Source organism: Anabrus simplex, chromosome 4 (assembly GCF_040414725.1).
Source record: "Anabrus simplex isolate iqAnaSimp1 chromosome 4, ASM4041472v1, whole genome shotgun sequence".
Lineage (NCBI taxonomy): Eukaryota > Metazoa > Arthropoda > Insecta > Orthoptera > Tettigoniidae > Anabrus > Anabrus simplex.
Window position 1 is genome coordinate 374,868,534 of NC_090268.1, and position 27,813 is coordinate 374,896,346.

Genomic DNA, 27,813 nt, shown 5'->3' on the forward strand with positions numbered 1-27,813 from the left:
AATATATGAACTCTTACGAAAAATAGCAATGCGCCTTTTTTCCAAATGAATCTCCAAGTGTTGAAACTGAATGATTGAATTAACTATCTTGATCTTTAATATCTCTCAATAAAATTCCTTATTCAAGTAAACGCCACCTTCTGGCCACAACAGAACCAACTGACAGTTTCTTTTAACTAGCAGCGGGCAATATACCTACTTTAATTTTATGTCGTCCAGGGGGTCCCGGATTCGATTTCCGGTCGGGTCGGAGATGTTAACTTTCACTAGTTAATTCCTATAGCTCGGGGACTGGGTATTCGTGCCGTCTTCAGCATTAGACTTCATCTTAGGTAGGGCCTCATCCTCACAGACGTGCACATCTACACGGCGTCAACTCTAAAGACCTGCACCAGACCTCCCTGGAGGCCACACTTCATTATTATAAATTTATGTGAAAGGTACAAAAAAAAAAGCATTGTATTACCTTTAAAATAACAGCAAAATATTTTATTATTATTATTATTATTATTATTATTATTATTAATGATAAGAAGAAGAAGAATACACCTCGGTCTCTTTCCTTCACCAGCCATTATTTTTCCCCTGTGGGTTGGGGTGGCAGAACAACATCCACAGTATCCCTTGCCTGTCGTAAGAGAAGCGTGAGTCACCGCGCACACGGTAGCTAGAATCTAGCTACCGTGACCGCGCACCTCATCCCTCATGCGGCCATCGCAAGCACCTGCTGTCCGGAGTCGTGAATTTTGAGACTCATTAGAATGTTTACTTTAGCTACTAGTTTGTAGTCGTGAGTTTTGACACTATTTGTAACTAATTTTAGCCCCTGAGTTTTGAGACGTAACTGATAAAACTTGCAGATAAAGGATATATTACGTCATACCCATCAGCGAGTACTAAATGCCTGACGCTGAGCATGATTAACAACTACGGTTACGTCAGCAGTAATCTAGCCAGTTGACCAAGGTAGGACCAATGACTCATTCTCATCCAACAGCTTTTCATTGCAACCTGTCAATGGCACGATGCATGTCTAGCCAACGAGTCATCCGCTCGAGCGGAAATTTCTCACAACTCAGGCAAACGTAACAGATAAGATTAGGGGTTATCAAGTCACTTCCTCGAAATAACTTAGCGTTATGAAAGCAAGTAAACTTCCAATAGGAGAATGACTATATAGACCTGGTTTATATTATTTCCCAGTGACTCACGCAACTTAACATAGAAGAGCGTAAAATTCCCAAACTTTCATATCATCCTCTCTCAAAAATCAAGTTAACTTATTACTCATTATAATAATAGTTATTTTGCTTTACGTCCCACTAACTACTTTTACGGTTTTCGGAGACGCCGAGGTGCCAAAATTTGGTCTCACAGGAGTTCTCTTACGTGCCAGTAAATTTATCGACACGAGGCTGACGTATTTGAGCACCTTCAAATACCACCGGACTGAGCCAGGATCGAACCTGTCAAGTTGGGGTCAGAAGGCCAGCGCCTCAACCGTCTGTGCCACTCAGCCCGGCTGACTCGTTATAAGAGGGAAGTCGACGAAGTACAGTATGAGGTGGAAATTATTTGCGGCGCATGCCGTCTGACTACCGACCCCAAAGGTAACTCAAAAAGTATTCCAACTGTACAAAAAAATAGCAATGTGAATTAACACAAATCCTATTCTGAAAGGGACCAATATAACAAAAGTTTTTATTTATTACAGTATCATTGTTCAATAATTTATTTACTTAGATTCTTCTTTTTTTTTTTTTTTTTTTTTTTTTTTTTGCTACGATGGTATAGGAACGAGAAGGGACCGTGACTTTAGTTTAGGTACAGCCCCAACAACTGCCTGGCATGAAAATGAGAAACCGTGTTCAGAGCTGCCGACAGTGGGATTTGAACCTGAATCCAAAATAACAGTTACACGGTGTGAAACGCGCAGCCAACTCGCTCGGTACCTTGAACTTACGAGTCTAACATCAAGCTGACAACAATAATAATAATAATAATAATAATATTATTTCAGTCCCAATTACAACGTAATTTAGCAGTGATGAAGTTTCGAAGGCTCTCGTGAATTCTCTAACTGTGCACAGTATCTTGCTCCTATTTTGAAAGTACTCTTAGAAATTAAACACCAAATAAACCTTTCTTGTAGTACATCAGAAGAGACTGTCAGCTGCAAGTTATGACCTGATGACAATTACTGTCATTGGGGATGCCCTTAGGCCAGCAGCTGCTCGCGAAGTCAGTCACGCGACGAGAAGCTGTGCAAGACAGATGGTGGGTGAACATAGCAAAAGACACTGGTCGTAAGAGCCTAGTCTTCAACATAAGGCATTCTAAAATTTTGAAGGCAAAAATTGATCTGCCGGAAAAGTCCTGAAGACGGTTCAACCTAGAATGTATTCCATTAATTATGGGAACCGAAGCAGAAACGGGATCTTTTACTGTTGACTGTACTACGAAAATGCAAGCCTACGTGAAGAGGTCGATCAACTTTTAGAACAGAAATCTACCAGAAAATAAAACATTTCTATCTCGGGCGGTACAATGAAGTATATGCAACTACAGACGATACATATAAAGATAATAATGGAACCAATCCATGTTAAGCTTCACAGCTAATGTTGTAATGCTATCAATATGCTGCACATGGGCCTACTTCCGAAACGTAAATAGTGAAGTGTACAATAATATCGAGTGTTCTGTCTGCTGCAGAGTGACGTCGGGTCGAGCGAACGTCTATCGATCGCTTGAGGTAGGCCTGACAAGACTTGAACGTGAGTCATACTCACCGCGGGCGGAGTCTGTTGGGGACTAGGGCTCGTACTATTCGCTGGAGGAACCACGGGATCACCGGCGCCGTTCTGCTGTTGGGGACTCACGATAGCATTACCCTGCTGGTCGAAAAGTCTCTGTCTTTGTGCCAAACGGTCGAGGCTGGCGAGTCGGAACGATCCACTACTCGTGTACTTTGGCAAGGTGGGCGGAGGGACAGCGCGAGGAAGCGGCTTCTCGGTGCCCCGCAATAGACTTGAACTACTAGTGTACATGTACGAACCAGGAGTAGTGATAGTCGCACTGCTCCCCCCACCCCGTGGACTACCATTACTAGTAGCACTATTCATCTTCTACTCGCTCGCCACACTGCTCGTCCGGAGTAGCCAACTCTTTCACAAACACAATTACTTAGTCACATGAGCTCACTTGCTTGAAGCACAACACTACACAGGCATGAAGCGACTGGGCGTTAACCACGCAACGCACTCCCTTGTCCCTGCTCACTGATGACGCACGGTACGCATCTGGCCACCAAACACATCCATACACACACACACACATATACATACACACACGCCAGCTCGCAGTCGTATCTGCTGGCTGGTAATGTCTTGGGCAGGGCGAACCAAACGAAGAGGAGAGGCCTCCGACACTAGCGACTCCAAACGGCTTCTCCCAATACTACATCGATCCATACTCTTCTATCGCACTGCTCTTGTAGTCTGAATGAAGACTCTAGGTCACGCTATATAATATTCACTCAGATAAGGATATCATTTTTTAAATTCTATACAATGATCTTCATTTAGAAACTACGGAAGTAGCGCGTGGCAATTTCAATGTCGTAATGTACAGGCATGAGTAATTACTGCAAGCGGGGGCGGGGACAAAGTAATCTTGTAACCTTCGGTTAGAGGCCAACTTTCCACCTACATTAAAGCACATGCGCACGACTTGGTAGCTTCATTATATCTAAACAAAATACTTCACAGAAAAGCGTGTAACATTATTCATAGTATATCAGGAAATACTGTAGATGCTCGTAGCTGGATGTCTGAATATGACCTTATCATACGGATACCATACAAAGTCGGCTCCTTGGCTGAATGGTCAGCATATTGACCATCGAAGGGCCCTGGTTTCGATTCCCAGCCGAGCAGGGGATTTTAACTACATTTATGGTTAATTTCTCTACCTTGAGGACTGGGTGTTCGTATCCGTCTCAATACATTTATCTTTATCTACATAAACAACAGAAACACGCAACAGTGAGTACATCTCTCCACACAGAGTTAGCGTCAGGAAGGGCATCTGACCGGAAAAACGGGGTCAACAGTGAGTACATCTCTCCACACAGAGTTAGCGTCAGGAAGGGCACCTGACCGTAAAACAGGGTCAAGTACACATGTGAGACGCAGTTCGCAGCGGAAGAATGCCGCTTTGCTGACAATTCAGCTATGGGAGCCGGATAATAATAATAATAATAATAATAATAATAATAATAATAATAATAATAATAAAACCATAAGACAGATACACCTCAATGACCCTTGACCTACCACGTCTGCTGCCCTGTCAGATGACCCGTGTTTCCCCATGTTTGTACCAGCAATTCTCGCTACTTTCATGTCTGCTTCTTGAAGTTCACGAGTCGAAAACTGCATTCAATAAATTAGGAAAAAGACCAGGAAGAAGACAAGGATACTATGCAAAGTCCGGCTCCTTGGCCGAATGGTCAGTGTACTGACTTACGGTGTAGAAGCCCCCAGGTTCGATTCCCGACGAGATTGTGGATTTTATCGGCGTATGGTCAATTCCTCCAGTTCGGCGACTGGGTGTTTGAGTTCGTCTCAATGCATTCCCTTTATCTACCTATAACCCATCCCACTGTCAACCACAACAGAAACATACAATAGTGAGTACATCCCCCCACGTAGGGTTGGCGTCAAGAAGTGCATCCGGTCGTTAAGCCGGGCCAAATCTACATTAAGTACCGACCCCTATAGATTGGGAAAAGACCAGGAAGAAGACGACATGGATACCATGCAAACCATATCTGAACATTATTCATTATGCCGTTAAGCTTCAAAGGTTTACTTACACAGAAAAGTAGCAATGGCATTTCAACGGGAGTGCATTAATACAATATGGCTCGGTTCTCAAAATAGACTTCCTTTCTTTAAATCCATACTCTCTCGGCCCAGAATAAGAGACATGCTGTTTTTTCAGTTCATGTCCTGTAAAATTAAGCAAACTGCAGTATCGTTTCACAATGGACAACCCCATCAGACAAACAAACTCACCTGACTTGATTCATGCAATGGTCACCTATTCCGCTCTATGTAGGACCTGTAGCCAACCAGGAGATAATATTTTCGGAGTGGTGGTGGTGATTATTGTTTTAAGAGGAAGTACAACTGGGCAACCATCCTCTATTAACACTAATCAGAGAGAGAGAGAGAGAGAGAGAGAGAGAGAGAGAGAGAGAGAGAGAGAGAACAGAAGGGGCCCGAAAATTCATCGGCATGAAGGGCATGAAAATGAAATAGGCCTCGAGTGCTATATTACCGCCGGGGACGGAAAAAGAGCAAGAGTGAACCAAGGGGGGTCGGATAGGATAGATTAAAGTGAGGAGCCTGGCACAAGTGGAAGCAATGCTAGGCCTGAGATAAGGGCCCCATGGTCGCAAACCCATGCTCCCAAGTTAAGAGTCCCTGGGGCCCCTTTCAGTCACCTCTTACGACAGGCAGGAGATACCATGGGTGTTATTCTACCGCCCCCACCCATAGGGGGGAGGGTTAATCTTTTGGGACATCCCTCTAGTACGTCGATGTGATATACTAAAGTCTAGACTTACTTTGCTTCAAACAACTAGGCACTAACCTATACAAATGTGAGGGACAAAAGCAAGTTTGTTGTTTTATGTGACTTTATATTCTGATCACAGCCTTCAATATTATGTACAATCTGAACCACACGAACGCGATTTTTTTTTTTTTTTTCGAAAATCCACCTTGTATTGGCCGCATTCGCACCGCCTAGGTGAATGTGAGAGATTGTTTTCCTTCGTGTCTTATAAGCTGGGTTCGTATTTAAATGATACTTCAGTTCTTATAACTAAAGACCTTGAGTTGAAATATAGCCAAGGTAATAATTATAATAAGAAGAGAGCACAAATAGTTTATTGTAATAATTATCGTATGCAGCATTATACAATTACATTATATGAACAATACATAGGCCTACCCAACATATGCAAGCCCTTTCCTGTCCCATCGTCGCAAAAAGACCTATCTGTGTCTGTGCGACGTAAAGCAAATACAAAAAACAACATACACAAACAGAAAAACGTTCTATAACTGGATAATTAAGTCACAGGACTTGATCCATACAATGGTCTTCTATTCTGCTCTTAGTAGGACCTTTAGCCCACTAGAAAATAATCTTTTGGGACATTGTGTGGTTGACTGTCTGGACTGCATCAGTCACAGGTAGTCACTGCAGAAACCTAAATTGTGATTTAGATGCTTGCACATTCATTAAACACCGAATGGCTATGCGGCTTGGACACGTAGCTGGCAACTTGCACTCGGGAGTAGTGGGTTCGAACCCCACTCTCGGCAGCAATGAAGATTGTTTTCCATGGTTTCTCGTTTTCACACTAAGAAAATGCAGAGGCTGTACAATTAAGTCTACGGTCTCTTTCTTCTCAGTCCTTTCCTATCCCATCGTCGCCGTAAGATTGTGTTGGTACGACGTAAAAACAAAACAAAAAAAATCTGTAACCAGTGAATTACTGGAAATCCATACTTGAAGGTTATACATTTCTATTTCTCACTCGTTCTCGTGTAATTTTACATCCTAAATGTACCGTATCTAAAAGTCACGCTCCTCACAGGGTCACAAAGAAACCTAGACATCATTACGAAGGGCACATTCTCCCCATACTCTTCTTGTTGACAATCATTGCTTGAAACATTTCAGGAATATGGTAGATGCAACACGATTGCGCAGGATACAACCAGAATTAAGACGACCATGAAATTCATAAAATAAAATGCGATGAGAAGCGTACATTATACCTTTTTTGTTTTGTTTTGCAAGTTACTTTACGTCGCACTGACACAGATGGGGGCTAGGAGTGGGAAGGGGAAGGAAGCGGCCGCAGCCTTAAGGCACAGCCCCAGCATTTGCCTGGTGTGAGAATGGCAAGCCACGGAAAACCATCTTCAGGGCTGCCGACAGTGGGGTTCGAACCCACTATCTCCCGAATACTGGATACTGGCCGCACTTAAGCGACTGCAGCTATAGAGCTCGGTGTACATTATACTATACGATTTTTAAATTATTTTAGTATTCTTCCGTGTTGATCCGAAGGAATACTTGAGGGCATACCCATCTTAAATATTTCCACTTACACAATGTATTTTGAATGACAGACTTCATGTTTAAAGATTGACTCATAGGCCACATTCTATTCTCGGCATCACTACCAGAGTTTTACTGATAGGAAAAAACAGTAAGTAATGTTAGTTTGGTTATTAAAAGTAAATTAACAATCGTAAAATAAACTGTTATCCCGTAATCTCTCCTCGCGTACCATCATAATGCAAGGAAAATTAAATAATCCATTTTCCTGCAAATGTACAGTGACCATACGTCTTCGAAAATTCGGGAAAGTCTCGAATTTAGAAGTCTGCCCCGATGACCCGGGTAAATAACTGAAGTCCAGAATTCGAACCTAATTTATTTATTCCCATTTTTATTCATGAAGGAACAATTATAGTTCGCAGACACCTTCCTAGCGGAGTGGGATGTGCTAAAACTGACATACGATTGGTGTATATTCAAAAGCAACAAATTGAGACAATACATAACCGTTCCCAAGCTGAAGAAAATCTGTAATTGGTTTTGCCACTTCCTAGAGCTAATAGGCCCATACAAGATCACCTTCAATGGCATCCTTCGTGCGTAGAAACAGCGCTGTGGACAGTTTATCATTCCTCGGGATCAGAGAAATCGTCAATGACAATTCAAAGTGTTAAAGCCATGTTGATCATCCAAAAGAATCATTCGGAAGTTTGGAAAGGTATGAAATGTATGGAAAATTGAACAAGACGGTGATCATAAAGATGTCGTCGTCGTAGCCATCACAGAAGTACGATTGGTACACATCGATGGCTTCAATTGCAAACAATGAATGAAATTGACCAGGGACTTTTTTACGAACTCCAATGAATGTTTTTATTATTAATAATACTACCTATGATTATTTCAAGTTATTCAATATTTAGAAATAGATAAACTAAAGTCAGGCGTAGTTTTTATATCGATCAGTAACTATACTGTCACAGCAGCCAAGAAGTGGTGGTGGTGGTGGTGGTGGTGTCAACTGCCCAAACTGAACCATTTAACTGTTCCGAAATCGGGCTCAGGAAATAGGGTCATCAATCATCATACTAATCACACTATCGTCCGGAAAGGAATAAACCTTGCAGGCAGTGATAACATGGGGTGAGGAGCGGAGAGCAATAACCGAACAACATACGTCAATGGCGCAGGAGCTTCCAAAGGAAAGGAATTGTCCCTCTGTGGAAGAAATACCAACGGGATCGTTCAAGTAGCACGAGTCCCTCAAGTCAAAAACTCCTAAGAAGGGCGATCTATTATTCATCGCAGAAAACTACAAGAATATCTATGTTTCCTACCTTAATTAAGGGGAAGTAATGAGCTAGGATGTGCAGCTATGAGGGGGAAAGGAGATAGCAGAAAGCTTGGTTAAAATAACTATTGTCGTCGCCATAAGACCTATCTGTGTCGGTGCGACGTAAAGCCCCTAGCAAAAAAACTATAACAGTATTTACTCGTGTGTATCATTCGATGTAGTCGTAAGTAAATTTGTCAAAATAATTATGGGATTGCCAAGCTGTACCGCATACAGTGGAATTATAAGTGCGAAGGGATGTGTATATGGACGACATTGTGAAAAGAATAGTTAACTATTGGTTGAGATTAAAAACGAGGGCAGTAGGTGAAATTCTAGGCATAGCATATCAGCACCAAATTAAACATCAAAATGAGGGCTGCTGGATGGATGGAATGAAGAAGTTAATAGACGACATAGTAATGGGTATTACTGGGAAAGAAATTAGAACAGAAATTCGCCCTGCACAAAAAATATGCCGTGATCTGAGTAATCATTTTCCTGAGTTTGATTACAAAAAGGAAGCATCTAGGTGTAAGATGCTTGGCTGTGTGAAGAAAACTCACATTTATTGTGAAAAATGTAACGTGCACTTATGTTTTGTTAGAGGGAGGATCTGTTTTATGAACTTCCATAAGGAATGATTTGCACCTCGTGAGTCCATTTGTCCACTGGAATGGACATGCTGTAAATATTAAAAAAATAAATTTTTAGGCAAACTGTTGTATTTGTGTGCTTATGACACCTATATTAGTACCTTGGAACATACAAATAATGTTTTAGGTATCTAGAAAAAAGTCAGATCTGAAAGGGTTAAGGAATGACGGGAGATTGTGTAAGAAAGTGGTCCAAAGAGTGAAAGACATAGAAAGACAAACAATAAGGACAGAATGTAACAGCAAGAGAGAACACTAGTAGAGTTCTGTAAACTAAGTGAAAACATGGCAATAAGGGCTCAAATGTTAACAAAGAGGAAAATTATTATTATTATTATTATTATTACTGTATTATTATTATTATTATTATTATTATTATTATTATTATTGTTCCGGTTTTTTTTGTGGATCGCAGAGGTGAAAGAAGGTGCTGGGATGAATGGGTCTAACTACAATGTCAAGAATGAATTTAAAACTTAAACTGAAGGTTATATTTTCCGACATCAAAATGTAACAATTTTTACAAGTAGCAAATGTTAAACAAGATTGGTAAAAAATCCAAGATTCAGAACCTTAACTCCTTGGGCTTTAAGTCCTAGCTTTACATTTCCTGACCTACACTCTCAAATTTACAAAAGATCACAAATTTACTCAAGGGCAGAAATCCCCTAATACGTGGAGCACTTGCTCCGTAAATTACCATATCAGGCCTCCCAGAGGAACTTTTACAACACTTGAAAAAGAGCTAACGTGCTCTCAGTTTTCCAAGCCTACTCAAGGCAACGTAGCATGAAACTCTAATAATCTCTTGCCTTACAAGGCACTATTTACAAATAGAAATCTTATTGCACAGAGGTATCTAGTACCCAACCTACAGGGCCTTAGAGAAAAAGACCAGGTTAAATAAACGGCCCGAGTACAATTTGAATGGAGTCGAAGAACGAGCTCCAAAAATAATTTTAAAACCTAAAGGGCGCTTGGCCGACAAGACAGGGACTATTCCCAAACTACTGAGATAGCACACATGGAAATCACTTTAATACATTGGAGAAATACAAACGTGGCACCTCAAACCAAAATGAAGGGGAGCTCGAGAGGGTACATCACTCTCTATCCCCGATTTACAGTTCAAGTTTTTACGACGTTTTTACATTAACCGAAAGAAGATTTACATTTTAGAAAAGTTGGTTACATAGTTTCGGACCTTTCCCTCGGGTTAAACTGCGGAGTTAGGAAGAAAGAAAGATGTTATGTGGCCATTACCTTGTTGATGTACTGCTGCCTGATGAAAGAGGCCTCCTGCTTTGACACACACACTTAGTAAGCTGACGATCAATAGGCCAAGAGACGTGAAAATCCGCAGTTTATAAAGCTTCGGGGAAAGTTCGAGACCATTCAAGATTAAACCAGCCACACCCTCTCATTTTTATTGGTTAATTTAAAAGTTACACTCAAAATCGAAGAAGAAGAAGAAGAGGAAGAAGACTGTGATTGGTAGAAAATTAATCACAGAAATTATTGATTGGTTGGATTCAAAACTGGCGGAAAGAAAAGATAAATGCTGCCAACCCAAAAATAAATGAACAATTAGTAAAAAAAACTTATGAATACAAAACTTCTTTACATCAAAAGTTCTTTCACTTCGCACCATGGTGCATGATCATAGTTTTTAGTAGTGACATCTGTGGAAGAATGTCCAAACTTCTACATGGATAGCAAACAAAACAAATAGAAATTCACACAGTACAGGAAACTTCACAATAACAAAATTACATCAGATTTCTGTGGTGACATCTTTTGAGTAAAGTTCTAAGTAGGTGTAGTTTCAGTTTCACTGTTTCACCAATAGAGGGGTTCTTTTAGGTGCTAGATTTAAATGCGTGGCGTTGGGGTGTACCTCCCTGTACAATTATTATTATTATTATTATTATTATTATTATTATTAATATTATTATTATTAGAAGAAATTAGCACGAATGTGCAAATAGGTACAGATCAAATAAAACTAGTCCGCAATCAAGTTCGTCCTTTTCTTTCAACTTTCAATGTGGCATCGATCGCACACTTAGCCGCATAATGAACAAAAATGCAGTTCTCAAATCACTTTATGATATCGGGTTGTAACAAATTTTATAGTGGAATCCGTGGACGGCTAGTCTCGTGATTGTATGGCGAAGTTCCTCGTTCGCATCCATCCACTTCTTATTCAGCATGTCATCCGTAGTGTAAAATTCCGTTCAAATGTCTTCTTTTCGTCTTGTATTCTTCGACAATAATTTCTGTACTTTGTCTCGTGTACGGTAGGGAGCAGTTACACTGTAGGTCTTCTATGTAGGAAGTTTCATTAGACAATTCATAAACCTGTCTTGATAAGGTGTAATAAGTTGATGACTACTGATATAAATAAAATCATGAATAAAAATATATAAATAAAATTACTCAAAACTTAATAAAATTAATAAGCATAATTAACCGAAATGTCCGTAGTATGGGCGCCAGAGTTCACCAGAATGGATCCCTCGAATTTAGATAAGAGCATGATAGACTTTATATCCCAGAGCGTGTACATAATGCTGCGTACTGGTACATCTGCTGCAGGCCTTACCTAACCTCCTGAAAACGACTAATTAGGTAGGAACTGCACCTAGGTTTATCAATAGCACTGATTCTAAAATAGCTAACTATATTCTGAACAAATTCCGTGCATGAGCACCTCATCAACATACAACATTATACATATAATACACACATAAAATATTGCTGGAAGACTCCATATTTACAACAACAACAATAATGAAAACCGTGGGAAAACGAAAGCGAGAACTAAGCTATCATTTGTAGATGGTCCGATGAACAATGTACATGTATGAAGATAAACACCCTTCACTGTCTCTATATCAATTCGATTTACCGATTCTCATAATCGGCAGTTATCACATCACACAGATACTGTACCTTGTACTACTGTGTTCACATATTTTAACACTTGTTGTAAAGATAGATACACACGTCTGTCGATCCTCAACATATAAATTTATGGAAAGTCTGAGACAGCTTTCACCAACATATAATGCTAGGCCGCCACAAGTGCTACAATACTTAATGCGCAAGCACTCTCCACAATCAGCCACTTTCCACAAACATAACAAGACTACGCTCCACGAACGTTTGAAGTCCAGTCCATTGCAGCCGTGTCACTCCAGTACCGTGTATCAGCACTACTTCCTTCTCGTACAGTGTGTCAGTTGTCGTTCCTTCATACAGTGTTACTGCTTCTAGTTGTAGTAGTTACCTTACAATCACCCCTGTTGCCGCCGTATGATCAACCTTTATAGACATCAACATACCCCTCCTCTCAGATGATACGTCTGGATTGGTGCTTGCCAGCCAATCATGAGTGAACCTCTTCTTTCTCCCAAGTTATAAACAAACACTCGGGAGTTTTACATGAATCATCAAATTTCCCTGGTACAACAACAAGCTCATCTCATCAGGCTGGGATATATACATGACTCATGGAATTACCCGACACAAGTACATCACAACAGACACTGGGGTAGCCATATGACTCATTCAAATTACCAGAGTTATTAAAGCAATGTTTTCCCACTCGTGCAAAACAAATTACTCATACCTACATATGTGGATATCTTCCAGCTTACCAATATAAATGGCAAAATATACAAATGAAATACTGATAATAATAATAATAATAATAATAATAATAATAATATCTATAACTTCTACATATAATTCGGGGGTGTGATATATGTACTATCACAAAGGTACTATTAGAACAGAACAGATCCCATTTTAGAAATATCGTTTTCAGTTTCTGTATTATACTTTAGGCCATTTTTTGTCAGTTCCCCAGATCATCTCAATTTCATATGAAAGAATTTGACTTAGTGTGAAAAAGTTTCATCGATGTTGTTAATGACGGTCTTCTCAAGTCGTCTTTGTTATATATAACCTTGAATACTGCTGCTGTTTTCTCATAAATGTGCAGTTTATACGATGAGCCTGCTGTCTGCAGGGTGATACCTACATATTTAAAGCTGTTAACAATTTCCCAATTACTTAATTTGATGTATTCTCCAGCACCAATTCCTCCTCCTTTCCTGAATATCATCTGTACTGTTTTGTTTTATCTATAGTTCATTATCATCAGCCCATTTCACTAACACATGGGACTGGGTCGTCCTGGAGCACTCCGTTCACTGTAAGCCAGAATGATACTTAACAGTATTGTCAAGGGATATCCAACTCCGGTCATATTTCGCAACTTTGTTACTAGTTTATCTCTGTTCCGAAGGCCAAAAGCCTTTGTAAATCCACGAAAACTACATGATATTTTCCTCTCGGCAGTCTTCGAGTCTATTATATCTCACTGAAAAATGGGATTTGGCTTTTAGTGCCGGGAGTGTCCGAGAACAAGTTCGGTTTATCAGGTGCAGGTCTATCTAACTGATCAGGTTCTATACCGCTTGGAGTGTACCGCGTCTGTCTGAAGACCTATTGTTGATTTGGTATTTTCTGACCTACTTCAAAAATAAGCCTGTCTATGATTATTCCTAAGAACATTTTCAGAGCATTACTTTCTAGGGCGACTCCAAAGGAATTGGGGGTCCACACCATCACCTTTTCCGTTATACTGAGTGGTTCACCCACCGCGTTAACTACAATCCTGAAATACATCGTCCCCCTCCCTAACCGGGGTAAAGAACGAGATGTGTTGTTACGGGCTAGAAAACAGCAGGGATCGTGAGCGCCACTATTACAGTAATTCATTACCCTCCTGAATCCCAGAACATTTCTCGTCTGGGCAAAACTCATAAATATGAGCACTTGTGGCCTGGGATGTGGCAAGGTTGTATACTTAATAGTTTCCAAAGAATGTTTTTTTTTCGGCCCTGAAAAGGCTCGTTGGTATGGTTGCATATGGTATGAAACTGGGTTGAAAGACTAGGAAACATGCGACAGGATTTCAGTTACCTACGTCGTTTAACGCAGCACCCGTTCGAATTTGACGACCTCTATGATCGACAGAGCTGCGCGCGATGTAACAACCATCTGGCACGTTACAATATCTCCGGCGTACCGGATCGGCATGTTTCGGTGATGGGCTGTCTAAGGTGACCCAGGACTGGCCGACTCCGGGGCATACACAAGTTGTTTTACATAGCCCCACAGACAAAAAAAATCATGGGCATAAGATCGGGCGATTTGGCGGGCCAGGGGAAAGGTCCTCCTCTCGCTATCTATTTATCAGGATACGCCGCATGAAGATGGCTTACGGATGACCACCGCCGCATGCAGAGCTCCGTCATGTTGAAATCACATCCTGCAGCGGTCAAGGAGTGCCACATGTTCCAACAACGGTGATAGTTCATCTAGGAGAAACCGCAGATACAGTTCTTCCGTCAGAGGTACATCAAAGGAAAGGGGAAAAGAAAAGGGGAGCCATGAGGTGATCACCCACGATGTCATACTATACGTTCGCGCCTCACTGTACCTGAAAAGCTGCCTTTCGTAACCATTGGGGATTATCCAAACTCCAGTAATGCATACTACAGCGATCGGAAGGTTCCATTGTTGAGGAACCCCGCTTCGACCACAAATAAAATGGTCGCTAAAGTAGCAGGATCAGTTTCCACATGCTGTAAGGTCCATTGACAGAACACTACCCGGGCTTCGAAATCATGACCATGGAGCTCCTAGTGTAAGTGCAGGTGGAACGGGTGAAATCACTGGGTATGCAATATTCGCATAACAGACGCCCGGCTGATGTTTGTCTCCTGTGAAATGGCCCGTGTGCTAGTGTGAGGGATAGCATCCAGCACAACCTCTTCATTGTGAGCAGAGGTCACGGGATGATCTCGAACAGGGACAAAGTAGACCTCAGGCGTCTTTCCACACCCCGGAATGTCATCCCTGCCGGTTGTCGTCTATCCGAATAGCGATACAGACGTTGTGCTCTGTATAGCCTTTGTGGACTTTGAAAAGGCTTTTGACTCAGTGAGCCACGCTGCTGTTATGCAAGCCTTAGCTGAACACGGCGTCGATGCTGCCTACATAAGAGTTCTCCAGCATATCTACGAAACCTCTTCAGCCTTCGTGAACATCAATGTGCCAACCACGGATTTTCCCATTCAAAGAGGTGTTAAGCAAGGCGACCCCATATCTCCCAAGCTGTTCTCAGCCGTATTAGAAATGGCCATGTCAAAAATCAACTGGCAAAGCACAGGAATCAAAATTAATGGGAAAAGGCTGAACAATTTAAGGTTTGCAGACGACATTACACTTTTGGCCAACGACATCGATGAACTACAAACTCTAATACAAGATCTTGTCTCAGCCTGTCAAAAAGTGGGACTATCCATGAACCTTTCTAAAACCAAAGTAATGCTTAACAAATGGGCCCCAGCAGGAAAGCTGCATGTGGGAAACACCACATTACAACAGGTCAATGAATTTGTCTATCTTGGGCAACTTGTAAACATGAAAGGGGACTTAAGACCGGAAATCTTCCGACGTATCAAACTAGGATGGCAAGCCTACGGAAGAAATTCTTCAGTCTTCAAATCCAACATGCCACCCCACCTAAAGAAGATAGTCTTTGACTAGAGTGTTCTCCCCGTACTGACTTACGGTTGTGAAACCTGGACATTGAGCGAGTTTGTTAAGCAAAAACTCAGAACAACACAAAGAGCTATGGAACGGTTCATGCTAGGCTTGACGAAGAAAGACAGGAAGAGAGCAGATTACATCAGGTCAGTCACAAAGGTCAGTGACATTTTAGAAAGGGTATTTACCCTAAAATGGCAGTGGGCAGGCCATGTTGCTCGGAGAACTGATGGTAGGTGGACAAAGCTTGTGCTTGAGTGGTGTCCGAAAGATCATCTCAGACCAAGGGGAAGACCACCGGACAGATGGGATAAAGACATCCGGAAGATTACTGGGATCAATTGGCAGAACATCGCTCAAGACCGTCCCAGATGGAGAGACCTCATGAAAACCTACCTTGCTTCGGACTTAAAGAGGCCACATCGTAAAAACGATTGAATATGGCTGATAGTGATAGTGATATGTACTTAAAGAGCAGGACCGCAAGATGACCGACTTCAGGCACCATCTTCCAATACGATCCCTTCATTCAGAAAGTAGTTCCTTAAAAGTTTGATATAGTGAGACATAACATCAAAAATCCATACCTTCCTTTGCGAGTCTGCAGATTAATAAAATATGTGTTCTGTGTTGATATTTCGAGTTTCTTCCACAGTTTCCCGCAGCCTTCTAAATCAAAAACCATGGCTATTTACTTCTGAAGATTCTACAGCGGTGATGATCTTGAAAAGTAATGATCGATTCATAGTCTATCGAAATCAAAATACACAGGTTGTTCCCACTGAGCGCACAGTCCTCTGATTAGTGCTACCTGAACTATCGAATGGGAACCAAGTATTTGATCTATTCCAACATTTAGGAACAAACTTCCTGTTTATGTGCATTTCAGCAAAGCCCAGAAAACAACATTTATCCGCCGTGGGTAAATTTTCAGTACATTTTGACTCTAATTTCAGTACGTATCAAGAATACCGAGATAAGTACAAACACCACTTGCTTAAAGATGGGGGCAAAGGAAATCCAAGCATGTCCAGAAGTTTTAATTTTTTACGGCGCACCGACAACCTTTTTTAACTTTATAATTTATTTTTAAGGCTGAAGAAGGCTCTAAGCGGCCGAAATATGTACCTAGTGTATGATATTTCATAAAGTTGTTTTTAAGACACATTTCAGTATTGACTAAGGTGGACCAATTGTATATTCTTGTTATACAGTGCTATACAGTCTACATGGAACAACCCAAACATAAGATTCTTATACTGAACATGAATATACAAATAACACGCTATTTACAATTAAAACAACCTTCCGCGCAGCCTACGGCGGGCATCGATCCTGTCATCCCCGATTGCTACCTCTAATAAAATACCCTATTAAACAATGCTAGGATCGGTTTTAATTCGAGCAGATTTTCAATTAACATGAGGCTTAGCTACCAAGTTGCAGATTTTTCTAAATAGCGCGATTTAGGCGGCATGAGTACCAACTTCGGCGTTCCAAATATTCTACTATCTAGCAGCCAAGTGGGATTCTACAAAATGGTTTCCAAGACTGAGTTCACTTTGTTGGACTGGCGCCGAGTGTGCAATAAGAGGTGCTAAACCTCAAAGTCACATTCCTCATTCACCGGCTCCCCAGTTCCGAGTAGATATAAGACAAAAAGGCAAGCCTCCCTTAACCTCCAACATTCATTTTGTAGCTACGAAAGAAATCAGAAATGAAACGATTTATTAATTCTACATAGCACTAGCTGATATCCTAAAGGGAAAATGAAAACGAACTAAAAATAAATGGAGTGACTGAGACGAAATTCAAAACGCTCTCAGTCTACGAAACTAATCCCAGAATGTAACTTTGCTGCAGCAGAAGGCTGATCTCAGCCATAATTCGACCAGCCATCTGGACAGAGGTGGCACGGCACGTGCGTGCGTGCGTGTGATGTAGCGACCAAGGTCGTGTAAAGACTGTAGCAGTCCATTAATATCGAATTCAGACAACTCCATTATTTTCAATGTAAACTTTCCAAAAAAAGGAAAACATACCACGGCATTTGATTTAAAAAAGTAATAATAAACAGCATATACGCTATGAAGATTTACTTGTCCGTCAATCCAGAAACTATGTACTGTGCAGTGAACTACACACTGGTTAAGCCAGCCGACCGAACGATCGTTTCTGCTAATAATCGATGGACAGAAACTGTCTGAAAATAGTATTCTCTTGTTTTTCACTCTAATTCGAAATATGCTGTTAGCCATCGAAACTGCAACACCAAGAAGGATGTGAGCCGTCTTAAGCAGATTTATCGAACAGAATACCTATCATACATAGGTGGCATGATTACTCTTTCAGGTCGGTACGACGACTTAAAAAACGCGAGAAAAACAGTATTGTGTGGTATCATCAAGCGCAGCAATAACCACTACTATACGACGTAGTATAGAAAGATATTTTGTATGTCCGTCAGAGGTATCTCCAGCCATGCTGCTTTGATTCGTACCCCAAGTTAATCCGCTGTAGCCACCGGTGTCCTGTAGGAGGTCAGTCGTCATTCGACCATGGACCATACGTTTTCGAACGGCGAGAGATCTGGCGAACGCGCAGGCCAAGGGGGCATCGCGACATGGTCATCCCGGAATCGTCAGACCGTGTGCCATATACTGCCGCGCATTCACAGGTTGTTGACATAAGCCCTTACGCTGGTCCTGAGGCCATGAGGGACAATATGCCCAACATTACCGCGATGTAACGGTTGCTGGTCGGTGTACCAGCAATGAGAACTACGCATGACAGGATTGGAATTCGATGGAACCGCACCCTATAGCATAACTCCAGGCGCGGGGCTGGTATGACGGTGCAAAATGGAGGATCCGGCCAGGCGTGGACCACGGTGCCACCAGGCACGAACGCGACCGTGGTGGTGCTACAAGCAGAAGTAGGATTCGTCGGGGAACACGATGACATGCCATTCGATCCTCCAGGCCCAGCGATCCACACACCATTTCCAGCCGCAGGCGCCTGTGGCGAACATTCAATGAAGCCACAGTAATGGGCAGAGCTCTGCGCGGATATCCGCGAAGTAAGTGTCTTGGCGGATGAAAACTGTATGGCAGCACGGATAATTTTGCTGATAATTTCTAAACAATTATGCTTACTGATTTTCACTCGGGTATACTCCAGAAATATCTATAAGCGAGTCTTTCATACATTTCATGAAATTATTTTTGTTTGTTGTGAGGGACCCTTGACAATGGTAGGGGGAAAATGGTGATGTATTAAGGACCTTGAGTCTATAAAGCTTAAGCTTATCTGGCTCCTGACCGCACTTAGTGAAAGGGAGGAACAAAGGTTCCGAAAGAGAACCGCTCAATATGATGGTAGTTTTCGCAAGAGGAAATCCCTCTAATGTGTCACTGCAGGGGGCTGGTGCCAGGTATCAGGCCTATTGTATTATGTTAACATATTGAACCCTTTGGTCCATATTGAGGGATACCTACCTTTCTTACCTATCAGCAAAGTTCATGAGATCTGTCTCTTGGGTCGTATCGGGTTCTTCGTCACTTGCTGAGGTAAAGGTAGGGTTCAGTAATTCTAATCTATCTACTGGAATGAAAGGTCTATTTAAAAGTTTCCTATTTATTCAGGAAAATTCTGAAGCAATCTGATATGTCAACGGTGTCATAGAAGTCAATTGTGTCCACTGGACACCACAATCATTTTCACATAAAGGTCACAACACTGGTGTGAGACTTTAACGTAACTGCCTGATGGGCATTCTTACTAGAAACCAGTCTCAATTATTAATAATTTAAGAAAGGAAAGTCTGGAAATCCTTAAATTCGGCTTCCATGTGAGACCACATGTACCATCATAGTGATTCGTTATGGTCCAGCCCTCGTAACACGAACTCTGGACTATGGGTATAATTAAGGCAGTCCAAGTGGTGTGTGCCACATAGTGGTTCTACGGCATGGACCCTTAATTGAATCGATGTGACCTGCGTCTATGTCATGGGCCGACATCTAATCTTCTAAGTTACTTTAAAGTCATTGTGGGTGATGACCGCAAGGAAATGATGCTACAATGGCATATGGCCCTAATCCAAGTCAATGAGGTTGATGACCCCCTGACCATCCAAGTTTCTAGGCTGAAGGCTAAACACAATTAAGTTACATCGGTTGATGACCAAAGTTTCCACTTTACTATCCCCAGCACATTCACTGCTCAATCAATCAAAGTTCAATAATTACAACAATAGCAATGCTCACAAACTTTGTGGCAGTAAAATCCATTTCCTTCGGATATGTCCCCTTAATCGTTACTTTACATTTTAATATCCCCAGAAAACAAACTGAAATTTCCAGAATGCATCTCCAAGTTATTCGCTTGATTAAAGTTATTTCAAAATGCGGTTTCACTGAATTTAATAATTAAATAAATTTAAATGATTTAGCGAAATGTTAAAGAACAGTAAATTTTATCTCCGCGGACTCTGGTTTCTTTACAAATTTCTACGCAGCTGTGATGTGAATTCAATCTTGTGATGTTTATCTGGCTGGAAAAGAATTCTTACATAATTCGTCCAGTTATATATCTTGTCTCATGATTTCACACTTTAAAATCTAATCTAGTCCTAACCGTTATTAACACTTGGATATCCTAAGAATCTACGTACAAACCAAACAACTCGCCATATAATTACGATGTCATATCTCATCATACCATTTATGAATTTTGCACACCCCTCACAGACAAACCAATCATCACGACCATCGCTCTATATTTTGGACAACCCTGAATTTGGTTACTCTGTTCCTTATACTCGAAGTTCATGGTTTCAAATGTTCAATACGTCCCCAATTAAACAAATTTTACAGTATTTCACAATGCTCAGATTATTACCGGCTATGAATTTCAACTAAATCCAGCATTTTAACGTTCTCCCGGCCGAGAATACAGTACAATCTCAATTCCACGCCTGTCCCGTTATCATGGTGTACCCTCACAGCTGAGGCCTCTCGTCCCCAAGTTCGCTTGGCAGTAACATGAAACACCTGGTTTGTTCCAGTTGACTGGCTTCTCAAAATGCTCACCTTTTAAACTCTGCCGACATAATTAAACAAATACGATATTCTAACCACCAAAAATGCACAGATTATGCTTCAAGATGCCCACACTAATTATACGCGTCGCCAATCAAACACTGCTATGGATTTCTATGAATTTCTTTCCATTCCCAACATTATAAAATATACCTCGGGCTATCGTGTCCCGGCTTCAATGACAGGACTCTAACCTGATTCGCACATCTCATAAAACATTCCTCGGGCTTCCATGTCCCGGCTTCAATGACAGGTCCAACCTGATTCACAAATCTCATATCAACAAAACTAACCTCTGTTTCCCAGCTCCACAATTATCATCGACAAAGAACTGGAATAAAATCCTCACTAGAAATCTCGACGTCTAATATCGCACAATGCATTAATCATGAATAACTTCGCATAAAGGATATCGTATTTAATAACTTGATTTTTACGAGAAAATGACAAACATTCTACTAGATATTTTATTGTCAGTCAGACACAGTTCAAAATGGGCCTAGAAAAACGTTTCTCTCCGTGACCAAACTCATCACCCTAGACTCTCACCCGACAGCGCGCTTCCACTCGATTGAAAATGAGTAACCATGGATTCCTAAATTATTAACGTCAAATGCAGACAGAAAAATTTTACGTCGACTGAACATCTTAATTTGACATCACAAAATATAGGCAATACACTCACACGGATGACGATCTACATTGGACGTGATATCACTTCGAAACCCTATTCAATAACTTTTACAACATTATACGGCACTCGCAAGACTTCAAAAATTTATCCAAGCGAAAAATAAAACAAATGACTCTTTTAGTCGTATTTTCACATTTACAAAACTTAGTAGGGGTGACCACCGCGTCGTATATCCCCATTCAAATACACTTTTAGAGATCATGAGACAAGATATAAGAGGTAGTAAGATGGAAAGTCACCTACCTCATGTAGTCACACCATTGTTCGTCATAGGGCTCACCTGCGACCCTGGCATTTTATTTAGCCATTTTTACATTCATGGCTTTACAAACCATTTTTATATTTCTTCAGGTTTCCTGGAATAAAGCATAAAAAAAGAAAATACCCTTCACTTGTTTGCTGAGCGCACACGATGGACTATAATTATTTCCGCACACGAATTACTTAATCACATTAGATTTATTCAGTACTTTGACCGTCCTATCTGGTACAATTATTTCACTCAAGAAAACTATCTCCTCATGGAGACAAGACCTAGCCACAATGGCTAAAATCTGCAGTTGAACTCAGTCTACTTTCGTTGGTTTGATTTCGCAGAGCAGCTCAACAATTTTTCGTCCGCTTTGTATCACCAATGCCGGAGAAGGAGACTTCGTCATGGCGTCCCTTCATATTTATAGCAGTTACCCCCTCTCTTCGGATATCTCCCTTTGCCGCCAAGAAAATTTCTATAAATTTTCTGACTTACCTAAACTGTAATTTCAAGAGTTTTGAAAGTGACTACATGCTTGCTACATTTCTGGCGGTAGTGTTCATGGACATTTAAAATTTATACGTGTTCGATTTGTGATATGATTGACCCCCTTTTGATAGGCACTATATTTTTTTGACTTGGCTTGGGTCACGCCATGTACACGCGCTTTGAAATAGTTCACAAAAAAGACTTGAGATTCTTCCGCCGTCGACACGTGTGGCTGACGTCACGTACCCCAGAGCGTGGGACCGAAGGTAATCACCCCCTCGTCACGTGTCAAATCCATGCTATCAAGAATCCAACTTTTAGTTTAATTGTTAATTTATGCATAATGTTCTTAGGGCACAAAGGTCATGGGCTCAATATATATCCATTTCAACGTTGGGTGCAAATAGTCAAATAGAAGCAATTAGAGGTCTGCAACAACCCAGTTTGTTCGCCTATGCTCATTCGAACCTCATACGGTCGATCGTATTTCAGTCGACCTTGGGCGGGTTGCTAACAGCACGTAACCTTGGGCGGGTTGCTAACAGTACGTAGTCTGAGGTAATGCGGCTGATGCGCTTACGGACAATATCAACGAAGTTACGACAAACAAACTTAAAAGGAGCGATGAAAGGAGAGGGACTGAGTATATAATATTGAACACCATGCAAATATTTTAATGGAAAGTGAACTGAAGTACTGTAATTACAAACTTGCTACAAACACTGTGCAATCGAACTGTTACGTTTGAAGACACAGAGCATTAACTTGTACTAGATTCCAGATCGTCACAAATATTCATGATTATTGTGTTGTCTGTTTTAGTACGGAATGAATCAAGAGAGCGTCATTTACTATATCTTGGTTAAGCGAGTTCCTTTGGGCATTAATTAAGTTACCAGCTGAATTGAAATTTCTTTCACTTGCCGTATTGGAGGCCGGAATGGATTTTTTTTTTTTCGCTAGCAGAGCAAGTCTTGCATATTCTGTGCTGTTAATTCTCCACTATGCAAGGGGATCGTCATGAGAAAAGCGATCTTTTAATAAATAGTTGTAAGAATATCCGCAACATTTATTCCATCAAAGTCTGTGTCAACATTAACACTTTCTTGACATAGATCTAGGAACCTATTACCGAAACAATCGTAAAGGGACGCACTTCTGTGTAATGGTTTCTTTGATATCATGCGATACTGTATTTGATGAATGTACTTTATTCCACCGCACTTTACACACGTGTGCTTTCATATGTAAGGTAGTAGATACAAACGTCAATAAGAAAAGTGCAACATTTACGTTGCACATATCCTGCATTTTGACCATACGCAGTTGTTACTAGAAAGAAGTATTCCCAAACTTCGCTCTTCACCCTTTTTTAATCTAGTAATCCATATGGCTTCCTCTCAGGGTTTGCTTTCACCCTGTCTTTGGACTCCCGTTCCATGTTCGCAACGAACTTCGTAGTGACTGCGAATGCGAATGAGTCGGACCGAATTTGGTGTGTTTGCTCAGACTGTCGAGTGCCAAGCGTTCGGTCAGGTGACGTTCTCCAGCGGAGTAGGACTCAACTATTCGAGACTACCTTTGTTCGACAGACCTTTAGCTGCAATATCCCCGGATAACCATTCGCGGATGCGGATGAAGGAAGTGCGCATGCGGAGCGGATATTTCGTATATCCACGCAGGGCTCTAGTAATGGGCGCCAGGATAACATGGCTGCAGACGGAGGCAAACCGTGCGTGTGGACAAAGATTTGAAGTACTGAGCGAGGGTATTTGATGTGACTGTAGGTCCATAATAGTCATTAAGCACCAACGTCTGTTCTCGCCCTCGTTAGTGGGACGGGGCTGTTGGCTTCCTGCATGACGGTCAGTCTGTCCCTCCTCGACACTGTGATAGCATCTCTTCCAATGTGAGAACTAATTTCGTGGTAGGACAATCCACAATGCCGACAGTACACCATTCTTCTACGGTCAAAACAGTAGCCTGTTCGCATAGTCGTGTTCTCGTGTTCTTCCACGCGACATGCAAACTTCTACTGTTCACAGGAACGAAGGAGAAATATAATGCCACGACCTCTCGGCGGCTCTCCACCTCCATTCATATACCGCTTATGACTGTCGCACGTGCAACAGTCACTTGGCTGAACAAAATTTGTTAATTATCACATTATCGTTCCACCCTGCTCCATGCATACCCTCATCAGGTACTTCTTGATGTTGCAATTTTAACAGCCAGCAGTATTTCAGTGTGTCCCAAAACTGCTTTAAATATATATTACTTAGAATAGTATTGTACTAGTGTTGCAAATAACCCCTAACGAAGGTTGAGCGATTCATGCAATCAAGTTATCTTTAGAAATCGTAACGAGCTTAAGGACGGGACTTGAAACATACTGTTAAGTAGAAGTAATGAATACGTATATTTTTGACAGGACATTCCGCAAGTACAATTCAGTGAAGTCGAACAGTTTTCCCGCAAGCTATAGTGTTTCAATTCATTTCATTTCTGTTTCGAACTGCTTATCGAATTCAACAACGGGTGATGCAGAGTAGGCCTATCATCCCTCCAATGTGGAGATCATGTCATTAGTAACATAATTTTGCTTTGTGTATTATTAATACTGGGTACTATCTCCCCTCGCCTGAAAGTTTAATTCGCATCCAGTCTCTCACCATACCGCATCATCCTTACATCCAGTACGACGATCAGAGCGCATCATCTAAACCTCCCTCATAGCGATTCCCAGATTAGGTTAACAGATGTTCAAAACTCACAGAATAAAATAAAGGTCAAAATAACATTTGAATTCGTTCATTTCCGTGCCCCGGATTACAAAGGATACTTCCAGAACTCAGCAGCGAGGGCACCTCTGGTATTAGCAGCCCATAGATCATCTTAGGAGCACGACTGATTAATGTTTAGACAGCCTAGCAGATGATCCTGATTCCTTCCACACTCACAAAGGATTTCTCCCGATGCAGGAAGGAATCCCCACTTCATTATAGTATCCATATATCTGGATACAACAATACGTAAACGGCTGAGAGACTTCCAAATGGTATATGACAGGTCACATTCTGGTGGCAATTCTTCCTTTACATTAGTTTGAGAAAGTTGTAACGTGAGTGCAGTCTCCGAGGAGCAGGGTGGTGTCCATAAAGCGGGTGACGAACGCCAGTGTGCTGTTTCGTTCTTTCTACATCAGCAGCCACAATCCTAGATTCAAGGTGGAACTCGGCCAAACAGTGAATAGAGTTTGCTTACAAGAGTTGATTGCAGACATCCAGCTACTATCGTGGCTGGTTCCTTGAGGGCAGTATCCACTTATGTGGCATGGCAGGATGCATTTCACACAGGTGCTCCATATTCTCTCAATGAAAATCCAAGTCCCAGAGCAAAGATGGCTGAGCACCCACTACTTATCAGCATTACGAGCGCACACCTATTGCTTTTAGAGTTGAATTGGAAAGATAGTGTGCGGTCTAAAATGACAAATGTAGATTGGTGTTGAACTACGCAGAAACTTTTGATTACACCACGATACATCCAGTTTTCTGTTACCTTCCCTGCTGCGCAGATAAAGGTACATGCTTGAGTTTTGATGGCCTTTGGTTTCAGGTGCTTACCGTCGTAGTACAGCACAAGCTCTTTCACACAATTGTCAAGTTTCTCTTCCACTTCCTTGAAACTCCTTCCCTGCACTAGTAGGGCGGTGCCATCGGCATAGATCCAGTGCCGCACATATTTCAAGATTGGTTGGTCATTGACAAAAATGTTATACAATGCAGGTGGTAACACTTCCTTGTGGAAGCCCATTCTTCTGTGTCCGCTATCTGTTGTTCTGGTCTCGAAGAGTAACTCAAGAAATTCTGTTCTGAAGAAAGACCTGAATAAGGGACAAAATATGGAAGTTCTTAGTTAGTTGATTAAGTCTTCTGCAAGTGCAATCGATGTTCTAGAGGAGCATTTTAATGAAGCTACGTACTTGCCAACCAAAAAAAAGAAGGTAAAACCCTAATATTGTAACTCTCTCTTATCAATCGTCGAAAGCAAAATCGTGTAGGAGGATAATACATTATTCTTTTAATTAGCCTTGTCACGCTCGATTTTTCGATAAAACAAATATCAACGGAGATATTTGTTGCATTTCTTTTACTTTTCTATAAAACACCACTATACCATGCACTAACAGAATAATTTATAGAAGGGTTCTAATCGCTACCAACATAAAATACTGTTCGCAAAATTATGAGCAAAACTGCACGTGATGCTACACCAGACAAAAATGTATCTGAGGCTATTTTCGAATTTTCTTTGTATAATCGGTTATGATAAATAATGCATGGGATATAAAGCGGAAGTCGATAATTTTATGAAGCAACAGATCTACAGAGACTTTGCGAGTAATGCTTGCCATAATGTCTCAAACAATCAATATCGTCTCCTTTTCTGGTATGAACAAAGTCATGATAACGTCCGTTTCACGCACCGTCGTCGTCGTCCGATCCTTTTATCTGAGTGTATGATTCGCGCCTGTTGTTCCTATTGTTGATCTATAACTGTATCGCTGATCGTCATTCTAAATTCCTTTCTCTGTCCATTCAAAGGGGTACGGAGAAAACGAGAATATCAACAGTTTAAATTGCCACCAGATATAGCTTAGTTATTACCTCCCCTTTACAATAAATATACGATTAACCTCTCACTAACACGAATATCTTACAGAAAAGTTTCTTTCAGCGACATGATCGTATCATCATCGCACTGCCTTCGTGAGGTACAGTCAGTACTGCAGAAAGCGCGCCAAGCACACCAGCTGAGACTAAAGCTCTTACGAGTTGTGCTTGTGAATACAATATGTAGTGATTGGCAGCTTTCTTTAGATAACTGTGGTTGTTGAAAGCAGACCTTTATATTTGAGCACATTGCATGCTTGTTCTCTAATATTATAACATCAGCAATTACTTAAACAGCTATTACCTTCACGAGGTGATTAATGTAAATTCAGGGTACAATGCTTCTCGTGGAATGTATTTACTGAATTGTTACCGTATTGTGGAAATATGATGCAATGCGAGTTTGAATACAGTGTATGGAAGTTCGCAACTGCTACAATGTTAAGAAGTTGTGAGTACCATGAAGAAAATCCAACTACACTGCCGAAAAAAAAAGGACATGCAACATATACAAGGACTGTATTCAGTGGCACCAGGGTATAATGTGTGCATACTAAGGGGATCGTTGTGTCAGTGATTCCTTTGTCACGGACATCAGCAATCAGATGGCGCTCAGGAGTTCTGTCCGTGCTCACTCTGGTTTGATTCTGCAGGCAGTAGCTGTGCTGAAGTTAGAGGTGAACAGTGTTCGCAACATTCATTCTAGAATACAACCATGCTCCGCCGACGAGTACGTGTTTCTGTTGAACAACTGTAGCCATTTGAGCAAGGTCGCACTGTGAGCCAGCGGGAAGCTGGATAGACGTATCGACGGATTGCTGCACATGTTGGGCA

General features: G+C 41.3%; 1 protein-coding gene across 3 annotated transcripts in view; it reads right to left on the reverse strand.

Annotated features, from left to right (window-relative positions):
• Window positions 1-27,813, reverse strand: part of pnut (septin 7-like protein pnut) — a 641,502-nt gene that overhangs the window by 337,126 nt on the left and 276,563 nt on the right. For 2 of the 3 annotated variants that reach the window (XM_067145829.2, XM_067145830.2), the window contains exon 1: window positions 2,793-3,449. The exons of the other annotated variant lie outside the window; for it this stretch is intronic. In XM_067145829.2, coding sequence (XP_067001930.2) covers window positions 2,793-3,125 — 333 coding nt within the window. In that variant the 5' untranslated portion in view covers window positions 3,126-3,449. Of the gene's footprint in view, window positions 1-2,792; window positions 3,450-27,813 lie in introns of those variants that run through there. 3 annotated transcript variants of the gene reach the window in all.